The sequence below is a fragment of the Carettochelys insculpta genome, chromosome 4 (assembly GCF_033958435.1).
Source record: "Carettochelys insculpta isolate YL-2023 chromosome 4, ASM3395843v1, whole genome shotgun sequence".
In the NCBI taxonomy this organism is placed as follows: Eukaryota; Metazoa; Chordata; order Testudines; family Carettochelyidae; genus Carettochelys; species Carettochelys insculpta.
In genome coordinates, this window is record NC_134140.1 from 8096600 (window position 1) to 8112842 (window position 16243).

Here is a 16243-nt window from a genome sequence, read left to right on the forward strand (position 1 = left end):
CATCCTGTAAACAGTTGCTTTGCTTTACATGGTGCCAGCTGTGAAGTCCTGTAGGAAACCCCTTTGAAGCACAGTGGGAAACCGTGGAATAGATCCAGTGAAGAGGAGAGCTTATGAGAAAGTTTTAGGATGGAAGAGGCTGAGAACCTCCCGCATTTCCGTACTTCTGTCTATGGAATATTGGCAACTGTGGATTCACTCTCCTCAGGAATGTGACCAAAGAAATGAGAGGAGACTCTCTTGAGGTTAGGTGTGCTTAGCTTCTTCATTCTCCTGTGGATATAAATGCAAAGTCAGTGCACCACCATGCCCCTTGTGGATGTGCCTCTTGAAGTCTGAAATACCCAGAGATGAAATCATGATCTGTATATGGTGACATAACCATTAATTAGCCATCTGTGCATGTAGCATTCTGGAGAACATAATACATAGGTGGTAGACCAGAACGTACAGGAAACATCAATGGACACATTACACCCCCCCAAGTTATCCAAAAGGGGCATCAAATCCTCTGGTGTCCTGTGTCTGATAAGCCAGCATTCCCCAGGGCTGACTCATTGACTCAGCCAGCCAAGGGGAAGCCAGCTGGTACACTTCATATGCTGAAACTTTTGAATATCTGTGCAGAGACTAGATGCAGCCTGCCTTCTCAAGGGCCGCCCATTTACTGCAACCCTCATTCATACTGGAAACAGCCGAGGAATCCTTATTTTGCTGGCATTCTTCTTCCATGTAGTAATACTGGCAAAGAAGAGTAGTCAGTGCTCGGTGCTGGAGTATGACCCATGTATGGTCAGGACCTCAGGTTGAGAATTGCTGGGCTAAGACATTTGAGCAGGTTTCATACATCTTCCATCCTGTGTATGCATTCGCTTGCTCTCAACTGTGACTGTGTGCGCACTCACCCACCCATCCACCCACCCACCCATAGCTTTCAGGAAGTCAAACACCATCACAACACTCATGGATCCACAGGCATGTCTGGTTTCTTTTGGAATGAGCACATTTATTAAGAGTATAACTTACAGCTTGGCCAATGTCCCAAAATTCAGGATTTGGTCAAAGTTTATTTACAAAGTTAATAGCAGTTACTGATGTTGGGATTAATGAAGAAGGCTGTACACTTGTGAAATCACTAGCCACCACATCTCCAGGTGCTGCAGAAGCAAACCTCCACTCACACAGGCTGGAGAGAGCACATTGTGCAAAAGGCAAATAATAAAACTGCATCAAAGGGATGAAAAAAGTCACCTGTCAAGGTCACATTGGTCCACATCACTAAAAGGGGATGATCTCTGACAAAGAGCTTTACTCAGTCGTGCCAACGGTGTCCAACTGTCTAACTTTACACAGCATGGGAAGAGCCTTGCCTGTCCCAGGTCTGTACACACACTTCTCTCCTGTTTTACAGTGCTACAGCTGTGCAGCCGAAATAAGGGGGGACATTATATTCCCTTACACAAATGTTCCTTCAGTCTTGGGAGATCTGCCAGTGGCAGGAAGGCCCCAACCTCTGTTTAAAGTCGTCTCTGTGCAGCAGCATTGCATAGTCCCTTTGTGGAGGCACTACAGACTGGTGAGTCTTTGTTTCATATTTTGACCTCTCCTTCTCTGGTGCAAATCAAGAATAACTCCACTGAAGTCATTAGGACCAAACCAGTACAGAATTGGTGTAAGTTCCCTCCCTGCTTTCAGCTATGTTTTAATCTTATGAGCAGACTGACCACTTGGAATCTGCTTTTTTCCCCTTCTCTTTCCTCTTCAAGACTGAGGATCTAGACTGTTTTTGAATCATCACAGCCCTTACAATGGAGCCCTTGCATTTCATTGGTTCAATATACATACACACAATCCACACTATAATGGGTCTTTCTGGTAGGGAATGGATATCAGTAGAAAAAGCATTTTCAAAAAGGTTCCAACAAAACAAATACAAGATTAAAAACTGAAAACTTCCTGTAAAAAGTACAATTCAGAACAAAGGCAGCCTACGTTACTACCGCTACAGAAAGGAACAGCTGTGAGAAAATTAACCCAGGCATTGGCCTGTTTTCAAAAGCTCTGGTTTCTTGGAGAAACTTTGCTGCAATCAATGGCTTTACAAGCTGGGAGAGGTTTAGCGTGAAGTTTCTTGTTACTGTTAGTTCTAGCCTATGAGGCATTGCGGAAGAGACGGAGACAACGAGGGCTATGTTCAGGACCCCAGTGTAATAAAACTAAGGAGGTGTGGCTGAGATGGCAGTGTTGGTAGGCTTGGTCCCCTCTTATTTACGCTACTTTAAATCAGGAGTGACTCCAGTGAGGTCACCATCAGACTCATGTGAATGAAGACTCAGGCCCATTGGTGAAATATGGCATTGATATACTAGAGACCTTATCCTGAGACTTGGTGAGAATTCCCAACCGATGCCAGCTTCAGCTGGCATTGAAGGGCACTTAGCACCATGCAGGAAGCACATGGTCCCATGCAGAGTCCTTTTAGTCTTCAGAACCATATGTGGTCTGTCTCTTGTTGGCAGCACAGCCACCAAAAGGCGAGCTGGATTCTGTTCCTCCTACACAAGCACCTTCACCTAAGTCTCCACTGCAGGATGTGAGAGGTAAGATGCTGACAGAAGGCACAAGAATCCAGCTTGACTCTCAGATCCCACTGGGTGTACGTTGGGTGAAGACCAAAAAAAAAAAAAAGGTCATATTTTGACTTGCAAACTGGACACACTTCAGGCAAATGGCCACTCTCGGTTCCCAATGGTGATATAAACCATATCATAAAATGCAACGTGCATTATCCGAACACTCTAGTTTACAAGCTTATTAAATGCCAGGCCCTGCCCCTAGAGCTTCCAACGTAAAAGAGAAGACAGACTCATGCTGCTGGAAGATGTCATCTAGTCCAGCCCCATGTGCCAAGGTAGGACCAAGTAAACCTAGACTGTCCCTGGTAGATATCTGTCCAATCTCTTCTTTTTCCTAATATCCAACCTAAATCTTCCTTGCTGCAGATTAAACTCCTTACATCTTGTCCTATCTGAAGTGGATAACAACTGATCACTACCCTCTATCATAGCCTGTGCCCTACTGGAAGTCCCCCTCAATCTTCTTTCCTCACAACTAAAGCAGCTCAGTTTTGGTTTGGTTCTAATATTTCCTCCTGGGTCAGGTTTTTTAAACTTACTTTTGTTGTTCTCCTCCGGATTCTTACCAGTTTGCCCACATTTTTCCTGGAGTGTGGAGCTCAGACATGGACACAGCATGGCCGTGCAGCTCCCCGAGTGCCAAGTAGAATGAGGCAATTATCTCTTGTTTCTTACACACATCTGTTAACACACCTCACCATGATATCAGCCTTTTCTTCAACCCCACCACATTGTTCATTTATTTTCAGTTTGTGATCCACTACATCTGGCACATCCTTCAGCAGTACTTCCACCTACCCAGTTATTCCCCATGTAGTTTTACATTTGATATTTTTCTTTCCTAAGTGTAGTTCTTTGCACTTATTTAGTTTCAGATTGTTGATTTCAGACCAATTTTCTTTTGTCAAGTTGTTGCAATCCTTTGTCTACATGTCCTCTGCAAATGTTGTAAGTATATATTCTTAATGCCCTTGTGGAATTTCTTTCATGTTCTTCCATCAGGGAAAGTTGTCCTCTGTTAAGAGAAGCAAGGGATTCGGCCCCAAAGTCCCACAAATCTTGGAGGACCTACTAGAAGGCTAATACCTCTTCATGGGGTCTGAGGCCCCAAATAGTACAGCTCCAAAAAGCTGCACTGACAGGGACTGTTCCTCAGAGGTGCTGACGATAGTTGGGTTCCAGCATGTAGAATGTGCTGTAATACTCACTGTAGAGTCAGCAATGACTGTCGGGGGTGGGGTGTCTCCTTCCTTGGCGAAGATGACACCAAGCCATTTGGAGAACTTCCACAGGGTGCAGGCAGAGAGGAGTTTGATGATATGGAAGCACCAAGGCTGGCTCCTCTGCTTACCAAGGCAAATCAGACAGTATGTGTTTACATTCCATCACAGGACTTCATCTCCTGAAGCAGAGGCCACCTGGTCCATTAAAAAAAAAATCCAAGCATCAGCCTTCCTGAATGAGGCTCCATTTCTTTGGTTACAACTCCAAGGTGACTCACCTAGTGAGGGGAGGTGGGGGAAAGCAGCTCTTAACTGGGGAAAACCAAGGTCCCTTTCTGCAAGCAATATTCCAGGTGACATAAAACCATGAGCTGTACTGGCACTGCGAATGACTCAGGAGAGGACAGAGACAGGAACAAAGCTTACATGGCAGATGACAGTCACACTGCTTAATGAGTGACTGAACTGTGCTCTGATACTGCGGTGAAGAGGGTAGTACAAGGATCAGCACAGACCCACCTACAGGCAGCCACAGCATAAGGAGCTCTCTCCAGGAACACAGCTGGATTAGCTAGACTGGTCCCCCAGCAAGTACATGAACATTTTAATACCAAGGGAGTCCATACCATAGCCTCTGTTGAGGATCTATCACTGGAATTTGTTAGTAAACACCTCATTGTGCAGCCCTAAATTAAGCAGCGAATAGATAAAGCACCTTTGACATAAGTGTGAATGGTGGTGGTCTCTGTCAAGCAGGGCAGCTATTGGACTGATTCTTTCTATTCTGGGGATGAGGATGTAGAGGATCAGCTTGGCACTTGAATTCATAGGAAAGATGGTCTATAGGTTAACTGTAATGGGGGAAGGCTCCTGTTTAGTAACGTATTCAAATGGCAACTGGCATTGCCCTCATCCCTAATCAATCTGACTACAGAGAGTAGTCAGAGTAGGCTCTCATTTGTTTACTTTGCTCCCTGTATTTTAGACCCTTGAAAGCGAGTTGTAATTAATTTCCACTGTAAATTAAAATAAATCAGACATTACACTGCATCTTTCTTTAAGAGCAGTTCAGCTGCCTTCTTCTGTCATTAGCTCAAGCTTTAAGCTCAAAAACTGGATTCATTCAAAAAAAGTCTTCAGGCACAGAGAAAAGGTCTGCATAAAACTGCAAACTATACAAATGATGGACAGTGGCTGTGGATGGGGATGGCCCTTCCATCAAAAAACTAACACGTTTTCTCAGTTTCAGATTAGCTCCTAGAGAACAGGTATCCATGTTCCCATTCTTGGTACCAAATGGAGCTTTTAGCCCTTATAGTGAAGGCAGGCCTGGCATGCACAGGTCCTGATTCAAGAAAGCATCCCCATAGGGGAGTGAGTGTGTGCTGGCTTACATGCTTTCCTAGATCAGTGTGCAGAACTCCACATGGACATAGGATCTGTATGCATGGATCAAAGCACAAGATCGAGGCTTCTGTAGGCGGTATCAGAGGCAAACTGGTGTGGCATTCAGTATATGGAAGGGAGAGCAGGAGAGAGAAAAATGGTGAGAGAGAGACAGACACCTCCCCTGTAGGAGGGCTGGGAAGGTACCTGATCTTCCACAGGTAACAAGGTGACTTATGGTAGTGCTACCTCCCTGAATGCTGCAAGGATGGCCTCTTCCATTTTAATTTCATTGGCTACGAAAATAGAGAAGTGGGCCTGGGGACCCATACTATCTTTGGGAGGAGGCCCCACCAGGCCTTATCCTGACCTCACTCCCACCAGTATGACTTGCGTGTGAATCCTGCCCTTTCACTGTGGTTATTCCTGATTGACACTGGAATGAGAAAGAAGTCCAGCCCCTGAGCTGCTGAAGGACTACCCATAGGGTGGGGAGGGAAGGAAGAGATGTGAGGGAAGCCGATGGTACTTAGTGTCTGAGTGACAATGGCTTGGTGGAGGAATTTGAATAGTTCTCATGCCATGTTCTCTTGCTACACCAACCCCCTAGGAGAGACCTACTGACAGGAGGAAGCTTCTGCACACTCTTTCCCTCCATCCTCCGGACCACAGAAACTGACTAAAATTAAACATGGTTCTGAGCCAGGGAGGCTCTGATATTTTGAAAGCCAGCAAGCACATTGCACACCGGCCTCCCAAAATAAATGAAACAGGGTCAGGTGACCCAGGATTGACATAGGCCAACAAGCACCCTTGGCAGTTGTGAGACAAGCATGAAGTAAACACTGGGGATCTGTCTATGCTGGGATCTGCCCCAGCTGCAGCCACTGGGGAAGCTCTGCCAGGACCCACTCCCAACATAGACAGGCAAAGCTGCAAGAAACCATGATTTGCACAATGTAGCTTACCCCAGTTTCAAGCAAGGTACAAACAGTGACTTACACAGGCTTTGCCTGTCTACATGAAACATTTGTGCTGGAGAAGTTACACCACATGCTGGACACCAAAGACTGAAACTCCCAGAATATACAAGGTTAGAGTGAAACATTTGGCTTTGCTTTCGGGGGTGGGGTAGAAGGTGGAATGATTCGTAACGCTAGCAACAAGAAAGCAGCTACTGTTCACTGATGAACACAGACTGAGCCCCAGGATTTCAGACAATGGCCTTCGTTAATTGTAGGAGCAGGTATGGCCATTCACGTACCTGACTGCACCTGAAGTTCAGCTAGATGTCTAAATGACCTACTGTGCTGCCTGCCAAGCAAGGCTATGACTGAGCAGCAGATAAGACCACTCTGAAATCTGACACACATACACGGAAGTTTCCTTTAGGGAGCAAAAATCCTTTTTTTCTGGTTGAAATCCCAGCCATTGCTGCTTCTTACTAGTCCACTACCACTTCCATTACTATATAGCCCCAGAGAAAGAAACTTGCTTTTTCTCTTTTTATACAAAAATTAGGATATATACAGAATAAGCTTTTTTTTCCTCTCTCTCTTTTTTTTAAGAGCAGAACAGCAGGAAAATGTGAAACCATTTCCTTGTGGTTCGGAAAGCTTGTGCTTTTAGATGAGATCCAGAATACTATTATTTTAAAAGGGCTTTAACTCCCTCAAGGAAAAACAAAGTAACAGCCTATATCACCTCTCTAGAAGAGAGATGGATTGACAATATTAATCCAAACATCATGCTATTTAATTCCCCAATAAAACATTGGAAAAAAAAGGAGCCAACAGTATCTGCGCTAACACTTTTGCTACATATAAAATCTCCAGCTAATATGAAGCCTATGGTACCAATCTCTAAAACAGTTAAGATATATACACATATTTTGGGGGGTATATTAACAAACAGAATATTACAAAATATTAAAGAAGGCAACTCTTCTGTCATTTGTTTCTTTTGTCACTTGAAGTTGGCATAGTCGGAGAAGGCGTCGATGTATTCCTGCACCACCTTGTAGCAGAATTCGTACTGTTCCTGAGGGGTTTGGGAGAGGAAAAGCAGTGTTAGATGGGGAAAGGTACTCTGCACTTATGGCCAGTGTGCTGAAGAGGTCATGCATGGATTATTTCACATGGGACATTCCCACCCAAAGTACTCAGTTGAGAGGAAGGGAGGTCTGCAGGCACATCTCAACTGAGGTCTGTTAAGGCAGGAAGGGAGCTGGGTAGTGAAGATATTTTAAGTCATGCCTACCAGTGTCTGCACCATATGCGGCCTCTGTAATCTTAAACTCTTCACTGTCTGAAAGACGTCCAGAATCCCCTCAGCTTTAACTCTCTCCAGGACAGTGCTCAGTGCACAGAAAGTTCCTGTTCTTCCTGCCCCAGCACTGGCAAAGAAATAAACAGGAGAACACAGAAAAAGTGACCACCAGTACAAAGCACATTCATTTAGCTGCACAGATGCTCCAACCCAGCAATGGGAGGAAACACGAACATCTTGGACAGTCTTCTTTGTGCAAAGCAGCCCATCTACCTATCCATTATTCTCTCCTTTTTTTGGGTAGCAGCCCGCGCCTAGAGCCCTGCACGTCTGCAGATATGCGCTTCATACCCTCAGACGGGAGCAGATACCCGGGCAGGGCTCTCTTCCACGCCTGCCCACCAGGGCAGGCCCCTGTATTTCTGGCAGGAAAAGGGTGCAGCAAGCTCCTAAATCTCCCAGTAGGCAGGGCTGAGTGCTGGCCTTGCCTGCCCCTCCCACCTCCACGCCCTGCACCTATCCCAGTAAGCACTAACCCCTGGAAACTCCAGCCCCAGGTCCTGCTCAGGGACAAATGCTGCCCACCAGCATGTTCAGGGCTCCCAGCAAAGCAGTGCACTGCCCTGCTCCAAGGAGGGCAGGGGAGGCCCAGCTCTGTAGGAGTGGGGCTGATGCTGCTCCTTCCCCATTTCTCACCCCTTCTCAAGACCCTCACTCTGCCCCTGTACTGCCCCTTATCGCCACTCCCTGCTTTGGTGCTGCCTGCTTCTTTTCTGTATGACCATGTCTCCTCCTTGCTCATTTGTGCTCCATCCAAATGGATTGTGGCGTGGGTGCAAGTAAAGTCTGTATAATGGATTGAATGACAAGTTGAGCCTGGCAGATGGGGATCCATGTTTTTGTATCTGCGCAGGGCTCTACCCATGTCTGGCCAGAACCAGGAGGCCAGACAGCTAGTCGATGGTGAAGGAGGCTTGGACATCATGTGACATGGGCTGAGTTGTGTCAAACCAGTTCCCAAATTCATCAAAACCCCACAAACTCAACTGTTCCTCAGGTAGGAAAAAGTGAAGCCAAGGACTGCATGGGGCCTGGAACCAGAAATACTCCCAGGCCCGTCCAGCTGTATGTTGAGGCACACTGATGAGGGCAGTGTGGGGGAAGATTGCACCACAGCTGTCAGTGCTGCCCCCCGTAAGTGGATTGTGACTGTCAATTTCCAGATCAGCCCCTTTCACGGGCTGTGTTCAGTCCCTTATAAAAATCACAGAACTGGAAGGAACCTTGAGAGGTCATCAGATCCAGTCTCCTGCACTCGGAGCAGGACCAGGCACCATCTAGACTAGCCCTGTCAGCTACTTGTCTAACCTGTTCTTAAAGTCTCCAGTGATGGAGATACCACAGCCTCCCTAGGCAATTTAATCCTGTGCTGAACCATGCTAGGGGTTAGGAAGTCTTCTTCTAATGTCTAGCTAAACTTCCCTTGCTGCCATTTAAGCCCTTTGCTCCGTGCTCTGTTCTCATGGGTTAAGAACAGTAATTTTTCTCCCTCCTCCTTGCAACACCCTTTTAGGTACTTGAATGCTGTTACATCCCCTCCTAGGTCTACTTTCCAGATTGAACAAATCTAATTCTTTCCATCTTCCCTCATAGGTCATGTTTTCCAGGCCTTTAACCATTTGTTACTCTTCTTGGGGCTTTTTCAAATTTCTCTGCATCTTTCCTGAAATATGCTGCCTTGCCCGGACTGGGCTGTACCTGCAGTGCACAGTGATGGGATGGTTCCCAGACTGCTGCTGCTGTTTCTGTACAGCTGCAATGATGTTGATCATTCCTTTGCCATCACTAGGGATTCCAACTTCTGGCCAGCCATGGAAATGGAACTGTCGAATCTGCCGGCTCTTGTTTTCCTTGCAGGAGAAAAGAGAGAGAATTTCACTCCCCTGGATTGACGCAAGTGCAGGTGCATAGCTGGAAACAAAGACTTGGGAAGCAAGGTTAAAGAGACTGATCAGAAGGGCTGTGGGAGTAGATAACTAGTAGGTCCAGTAGCAGTCTGAAAGGGAGTTGGTTGGTGATGAGTGCCCTAGGGGACAGAGTTGGGAACTGGAAATAGGGAGGATGTGGGTGCGCCATGAGGGAACCAGAAGAGGCAAGACAAGGGCTGGATGGAGGCAAGGAGGTGGAGGGCTGGGTGTGCATAACTGAGTTTCTGTGGGCGGGGGAAGGGAACCTACCAGCAGCAGAGGGTCAGGTGGGGTTGTTAATAACAAGGAAGGAGATGGGGTGCAGGAAGGGGAAGAGGGGGGAAGAGAACTGGCAGTGGACGTGTCATTCTGGGGCAGTTGTGGAAGGGTATGGAAGATGAGGAGAGGACAGGGGAAATCAGCATTCAGGAGAGGGTGACACAGGCCAGGGGAAGCAGGACACCTGCAAACAGAATTCGGGGTTAATGACAGCAAATTCCCAGAGCTGCCTTCCATGGGTGACGGAGAGAGACTCTTACCCTGGTGTTTGTGACTAGCAGGTCCCGCACTGTGTAGCTCTCACATTCCTCCTCTTTTTTCAGCTCCATGGTGATGTCTCCATAGGACACAGTGCCATCAGAAGGCCAATACTGGGCACATTTCTCCTGAGAATGCAAGAGGTGAAGTGAGAAACCTCCATGTGGCAGCATGAAATCCCCAGTTCCTTGCTCTGCATCCCGACTTGAGGGGTCTGTTAGGAGGAGGCCTTGCTAGCCCAGATGTGGGAGCCGCTGCTTTGGAAGGGAACTGGGATCTTGCTCTTCAGAGAATGGACAGTAACTAATGAGTGGCCATTTGCTCAAGAGGTGTTTTGCAAGTGGAATCTCTTAAGGCCCTTTGGACATGAGGAGATGGGACCAATTTATACTTTATCTATAAAAATGTGGATTCTTTGGGGGATAAAACTGGAAGTCAGGCTGTGCCACAGAAGTTCTACAGAGAAGCTCTCTCTCTCGTGTGTGTGTGTTGGGGGGTGGGGGGAGAGAATATTGTGGGAACAAGCAACAAAACTGTCAAGGGGCTGTAAGTTATTGCCTTGCTTTTCCCACTAGTAATGGATTCATAATGATGTGGCCTTCCTAGCAGCTGCAGGGTTAGTTAATCCCAGGCACTTACCTGGCCTCTCTCTTCCAGCTCTGTTAACATAACTATGGAGCAGGATTTCCATTCCCAGATCATCCTCCAGAAATCCTCTATTGTGTGCTGGAGAGGGCCCTGGCTGGCGATGTATGAGTCCTTCTGGCGATAACCCTGCAATTTCAAGCCATGGTTGTCGGGGTGTCAGAACTACATGCAGAATGGAAATCACCCCAGTGCTGCCAACATCTGCAGCAGCAGCTGTTCTGCCTGACACAGAACAGTGCTGCAACGAACTCCCTCATAGCCATGCTGAAAAGTTCATCCACAGAGATTATATCAGATGATGTAGGAACATACAGAAAAGAAATGTGAGATGCTCGAGACAGTGGGCACCAGTCTGGGGAAGTGGGTGGGAACTCACAGGAGATGGTGGATCATAGGCTCCGAAGCACAGCTCACGTGAAACTAATGTGTTTGGTGTGGTTTCCGGACCTGAAATCCCTTCCTGGTGGCATCTGTGAAACTCTGTTCTTGGTTGCCTAAGGCTTGTGAACTTAGCTCTCTTCTGCACATGCAAGGAAAGGGATCAGTGCTACAACCTCTCTCAACTCTAACTTCTATGCAGGGCAATCTGAAGGGGGATGCAGGGCCTGGGGTAATGCTGCTGCCACAGATCTGCCCCCACTCCATCCCTTCCCCAAGCAATGTGGCCCTGATGATTACAGGGGGTCTTGCATGGCAACAGCAGGGGGTCAGTCACACCCCCCACCCTGGCAGTGGGAGTCAGAGCAGCCCAACAGCCTGCTCTACCTTGTTCCGTTCCATTCCATTCTGTCATGCCACCCTCTCAGCCTGCTGCACCCCTTTTCTCCGTGGTGGCGGGAAGCAGAGTGCCCTGAGGCTAGGGCATGCTTCTTCCTGCTGCTTTGGAGAATTCCTGCACAGGGGGCTCGGAGAGGGCTGCTAGGCTTTGGCTTCCGCCACTGTGGTGAATGTGGGGTGGGGGTGACTGACTGCTCCTGCCGTGCCAGGCCCCCCACCTCAGGTAATCCTGTGAGTCCTGTCATATGGAGCCACTGAGGGACTCCAAAAAGCGTGGGGGCTAGGGCAGCTGTCCTCAACGGCTCTGCTCTTCTGGTTCAGTTTCCTTTTCATTCAGAAGTTGGATGCTTGAACAACTTGTAGGGTCTTTACTGTGTAGCACATGACACATGGCCCTTTACACACATCCGCCCATGCAGGGTCAGACCGGGGGCGCAAATCTGCTTTAAAATGTCTCAGGTGATGGGGTTTTCCCCCACAGGGAGATTGTTCCACAGGATACCACCTCACATTCTCATCTCCCCGATCATCACGCAGTCCCATCACTCCACCTTATCCCCAGTGTATCAGCTAAATAACTGCTTTCCTCTTCTGGTGCCTATACTCTGGATGTATCTGCAGGCTGCCCTTTAATCGCACTATCCAAGTGTAAGAAAAACAACTCTGCCTGTCATCCATCATCTCTGCTCTATCAGCTGTTATGCCTCAGTCATGCTCCATAGTGAGGACTCACAGTACAAGTCATTACAGAGACAGGAAAAACAAAACATTCTCCCTTCCTGGGGAGCCTTGTCTCTTAGCATTAATTCTGACCCCCAAGTAGCTGTAATTCCAATGCATGAAGCCTTCCCAATCCCACTTCTCGGCAATGCTTCACACAGGCATTGCATTGGGTTTAGGCATCCAATCACTCTCCTCCACACAGGCAGCTCCAGACAACACAAAGGAAAACAGACAATCTTACACATTTTAGAGAATATAAAGAGCCATATAGGAGCTCAAATGTGCTATTGGGTCTACCTCTGGATCCTTGCCATGCATTGAAAGTGGCCTGCATTGCTCGTCTGGTTCTTGAAGACATGAGAGCTGTAACCCATGGAACAAAGAGCCAGACATTGTGCTGCCAGCTTACCACACCAATCAATGGTCCTACTTCTCATGCACCTTCCACCCCTGGATCTCAAACCGTCTTACAAACCCTCACTGAGCCCCCCAGCCTCACTGTGCAGCATGTGTTACTCATTTTGCAGGTGGGGAAGACTGAGGCATGCAGCAGTCAACAGGAGTGGTGGACAGTGTCCATGGCCCTGACTCAGTCCCAACAGTAGCAGGAAGAGAGCCTGGCTCCTTCAGACCCTAGGAAGTCTACAGACGGGTATGGAATGGACAGCAAGGGGACACTTGGAGGAATCAAATAGCCATCCTCTCACTTTCTGTGGACCTACCCAGGTCTGCATGAAAGAGAAGCCCACAAGCCTCGGGGTCCTAACAGGAGACACCCGAAGGCCATAGGAGCATTCGTAGGTCTGCCAGTCCTCTGGAAACTTGTCAAGGGCTTTTGGTAGAAGTGCGTCTATCACAGTGAAAAGCCTTCCCAGTGATGGGACGTCACCAAATCGGAGCTCTGTTGCTGAATGGTAAAGGGCTAGAAACTTATGTTTTGTCTACCCAAGAAAATGGTTCTGATTTAAATACACTGCATCAGAAACTGATGTAGTTAAACAGCTACCTGCTACCTATGTGGACCCTGAGGTCCTATTCAAAGTGCCCACCCAAGGAGATAGCATCAAATTAACTCACTGTCTAAAGCAACACAGTTACATCAGGACCACATCTTACTGCTTCTCTAAATGACAGCTCATGTCTCCAGCAAGCCTGTGAGAAGCTGCCCTTGGGCTAATCAGAGCCAACAATCCACAGTGACGGTCCAAATTAAAAAGCTGATGCCTTTGGAAATTAAACTTCAGTCAGCTAAATATTGGTCCTGTGAAGTAGCTCACAGCCAGAGCTGCCCAATAAACTCAACTGTTCTTTCCCTCTTCTTTGCACATTTTCTTTTAGCTACAGTTGCAAAAAACACTGCAACAAAACAGTAGAAGCCTCTTTGGACCCTGGAGAGCACCTGCTTGTAGGATATCATAAGGAATCCCATTCATTTCAAATGCTGTAGAAGTTGTTACCCTGGTCCCAGATCTAACCTACCAGATTTAAATCTGATGTAGTTTTTACTATGGATTTTTAACAAGAGAGGAGCAAAATCAGATCTACATTGTAATTTAGTTTCCAGAACAGGATACCACCACCAAAACACATTCCCCCTTTAGACCAAGTTTCTGGTTTTTTTTTTTGCATAAGACTTTGCAGGGAGGACACAAAGATGTTTATTCATTTGGAGCGAGTTCAAAGTTCGGTAGAGGCAGGAAATTGAATTTGCAGTAAAAGCTGCCTACCTTGCATTGAGGGAATCTAGGTTGGAAAGCATAATTAACAAACAGTGCTGGGATACTGGGCGGGCTGTGTACACTGAGTTCCATTTGAAACAGACTGTAATGATAGGTCAGCATAACAGGACCTACCCATTATGGGTGATACTCATTAGAAAATTATAACGTGGGGATAACTAGCAGGGTGCTGTGAATGTAATACAGTGCCTTTCTCCTCTCGTCACTGGTTCAAATCCAGCCCAGGACAGTAATACGAAAAAGTGACTTGCCTTTGGGAGAACTGTCACTTGTCAGGGGTGGAGGCAGGATGGGTGCCAGAAGACCTACGCCCTGTACCGTGTGCTTGGGTGGACTGCATGGAGATGAATACTAATGAGGCTTTCCACTGATGTCAACAGGATTACTGGTCAGCAAGGGCTGTGCAATCAAGCCCTGAGTGAGTAGATCACTTAACCTTTCCGCCTCATTTATTCTAGTTTGACGATAACAGCCTTGATCTGCTTTTGTCACGGTCTATGATATCAGCGTATTAATACACTGCATTGTCGGGTGGATGTTCAGGGGCTTGTCGTCTTAGTTCCATGCCTCTCAGATATCCACATTGCAACAGCCCCTATCAAACTTGTTTGGGGCACAGCAGAACCCTTCAACATGGATGCTGACACTCAACTCACTCTGTCATGTCTCTCTTCACATCATGAGGCACATAGATGGGGTAACATGGGAACACCAGTCCCCAGTCAGCCTCACATCTCTAAAAAAAAAAATCCTAAAAAGGAAGCATTCTAAGACTAAACCCATCACGGATCTGGGAAAAAGTGTGAGGTGAAAGGTAACAACTGGCAGCAGAGTTCACGATTAGCGTAAGAACAGGAAATAAAAACTTACATCAATAAAGGACGCATTGACATAGTCGGTGTTCTCTTCGCCTCTCTTCACTGGAATGATTACCCGGTTGAACTCATCTAAAATAGAAGCCAGGCAAACAGGTTGGACACTTGGTAGTCAGGCATCAACCTTAGGATGAAAGCTAATGCACACCCCAGGGTGCTGTCAGATGAGACAGCTGAGATGAAGGCTGGCTCAGTGAAAAGGGAGATAGGCTAGAACTTCGAAGACCTCCATTCAGTTCCTTGATGTACCACAGACCCTACGTGACCCTGGGCAAGTCACTTAGTTTTTCTGTACCTCAGTTACCCATCCATTCAATGGACAGAACAGCATTTCCCTATCTCACAAACAGTGTTGCATTAAAAATGCTGTCATTAAAAATGGGAGTGGGGCTCCACTAATGGACAGTAATGAAGGCCCTGTAGCTCTTAGACAAATCACAGGGTTAACGCATTAAAGTGCGGTGAGATACCTGTGCCTTCGGCAAAACCATTTACAAATAGAGCTGGTCAGAAACTTTCATTAAAAGAAAAAAAACAGTGGTACTCTATGTTTAAAATGAAATTTCTTATGAGCCAGAAATCCCACAGTTTGACTAGCTCTATTCCTAAACTATGCTGAGAAACTGACTCCCTTACGAGCACAGCAAGTATGAGCCTACGCAAGTATGCTCGGTTCAAGATAGCACTTCCCCTCCAGTGACTGTCATTGTAACCTCAGCTTTCATTTAAAGGAATTATGTGTTTAGCCTTCATGGTTGCGAACTAAAATGTGAATAAAGGAGACAATATTGTGCTGTCTAGACAGACATTTGAACTGCTTCTTTTTAAGCCAATGAGGTGTTGACTCTGAAGCCCAGTGATGACAACTGAAATGTCAGAATTGCTAACTAGTTCACTGCTCAGAGAATGGAAGAAGAGAGACTATCAGCTTATGGAACTGCAGCACAAGCTAGGAGCGACCAGTCATTTTGGTGTCAATAGTGGGGAGGGCTTCGAGGATTAGTGCATATTTTCCCCCAATCTGAACCCCAACATAATAGTATAGAACACTGTAGAAAAATTACTTGCAGCACATGAAGCGTGGTCTGCAGAGCCAAAATTCATATGGCCAAACCATAAGCAGTGTTCCCTCTAAGATGCATGGCCAAGCAAGAGTCAACTTCATTAGTAGAGCAGTGCAAACCTGGTGATGTGTTCAGGTGTCCCTCCCCATCACTACTCTGCAACTGCATTTGCTCCTGCTCTCTGCCTTGGAGACTCTGGTCAGCTGCTTCCCAGAACCCTCCTGCTTGCTCTGCAGAACAGCACTGATGTCAGGGAGCCCCCCTCCCTGTACAGCAGAGAAGGGAAGACAGGGCTCAGAAGTTCATTGTAGCTCCTGCAGTCTCAAAAAATCTTTAGACTGGTGAATGCCCTTCTGCTTACAGGGAGAGCTCAGCCTCTCGTACACTTGTCCAGCAGCCA

The 16243-nt window shown here is 47.0% G+C and overlaps 1 protein-coding gene across 5 annotated transcripts in view; it reads right to left on the bottom strand.

Moving 5' to 3' along the window:
* Positions 1-990: 990 nt before the first annotated feature.
* PTPRA (protein tyrosine phosphatase receptor type A) overlaps positions 991-16243 on the bottom strand; it is a 206152-nt gene continuing 190899 nt past the window's right edge. For 4 of the 5 annotated variants that reach the window (XM_074992242.1, XM_074992238.1, XM_074992239.1 and 1 more), the window contains 6 exons: positions 14775-14851; positions 10657-10791; positions 10020-10145; positions 9272-9423; positions 7505-7640; positions 991-7285 (listed from right to left, as the gene is read on the bottom strand). In XM_074992242.1, the coding sequence (XP_074848343.1) occupies positions 7211-7285; positions 7505-7640; positions 9272-9423; positions 10020-10145; positions 10657-10791; positions 14775-14851 (701 nt within the window). In that variant the 3' untranslated portion in view covers positions 991-7210. The remainder of the gene's footprint in view (positions 7286-7504; positions 7641-9271; positions 9424-10019; positions 10146-10656; positions 10792-14774; positions 14852-16243) is intronic. The other variant, XM_074992240.1, reaches the window with a different exon arrangement.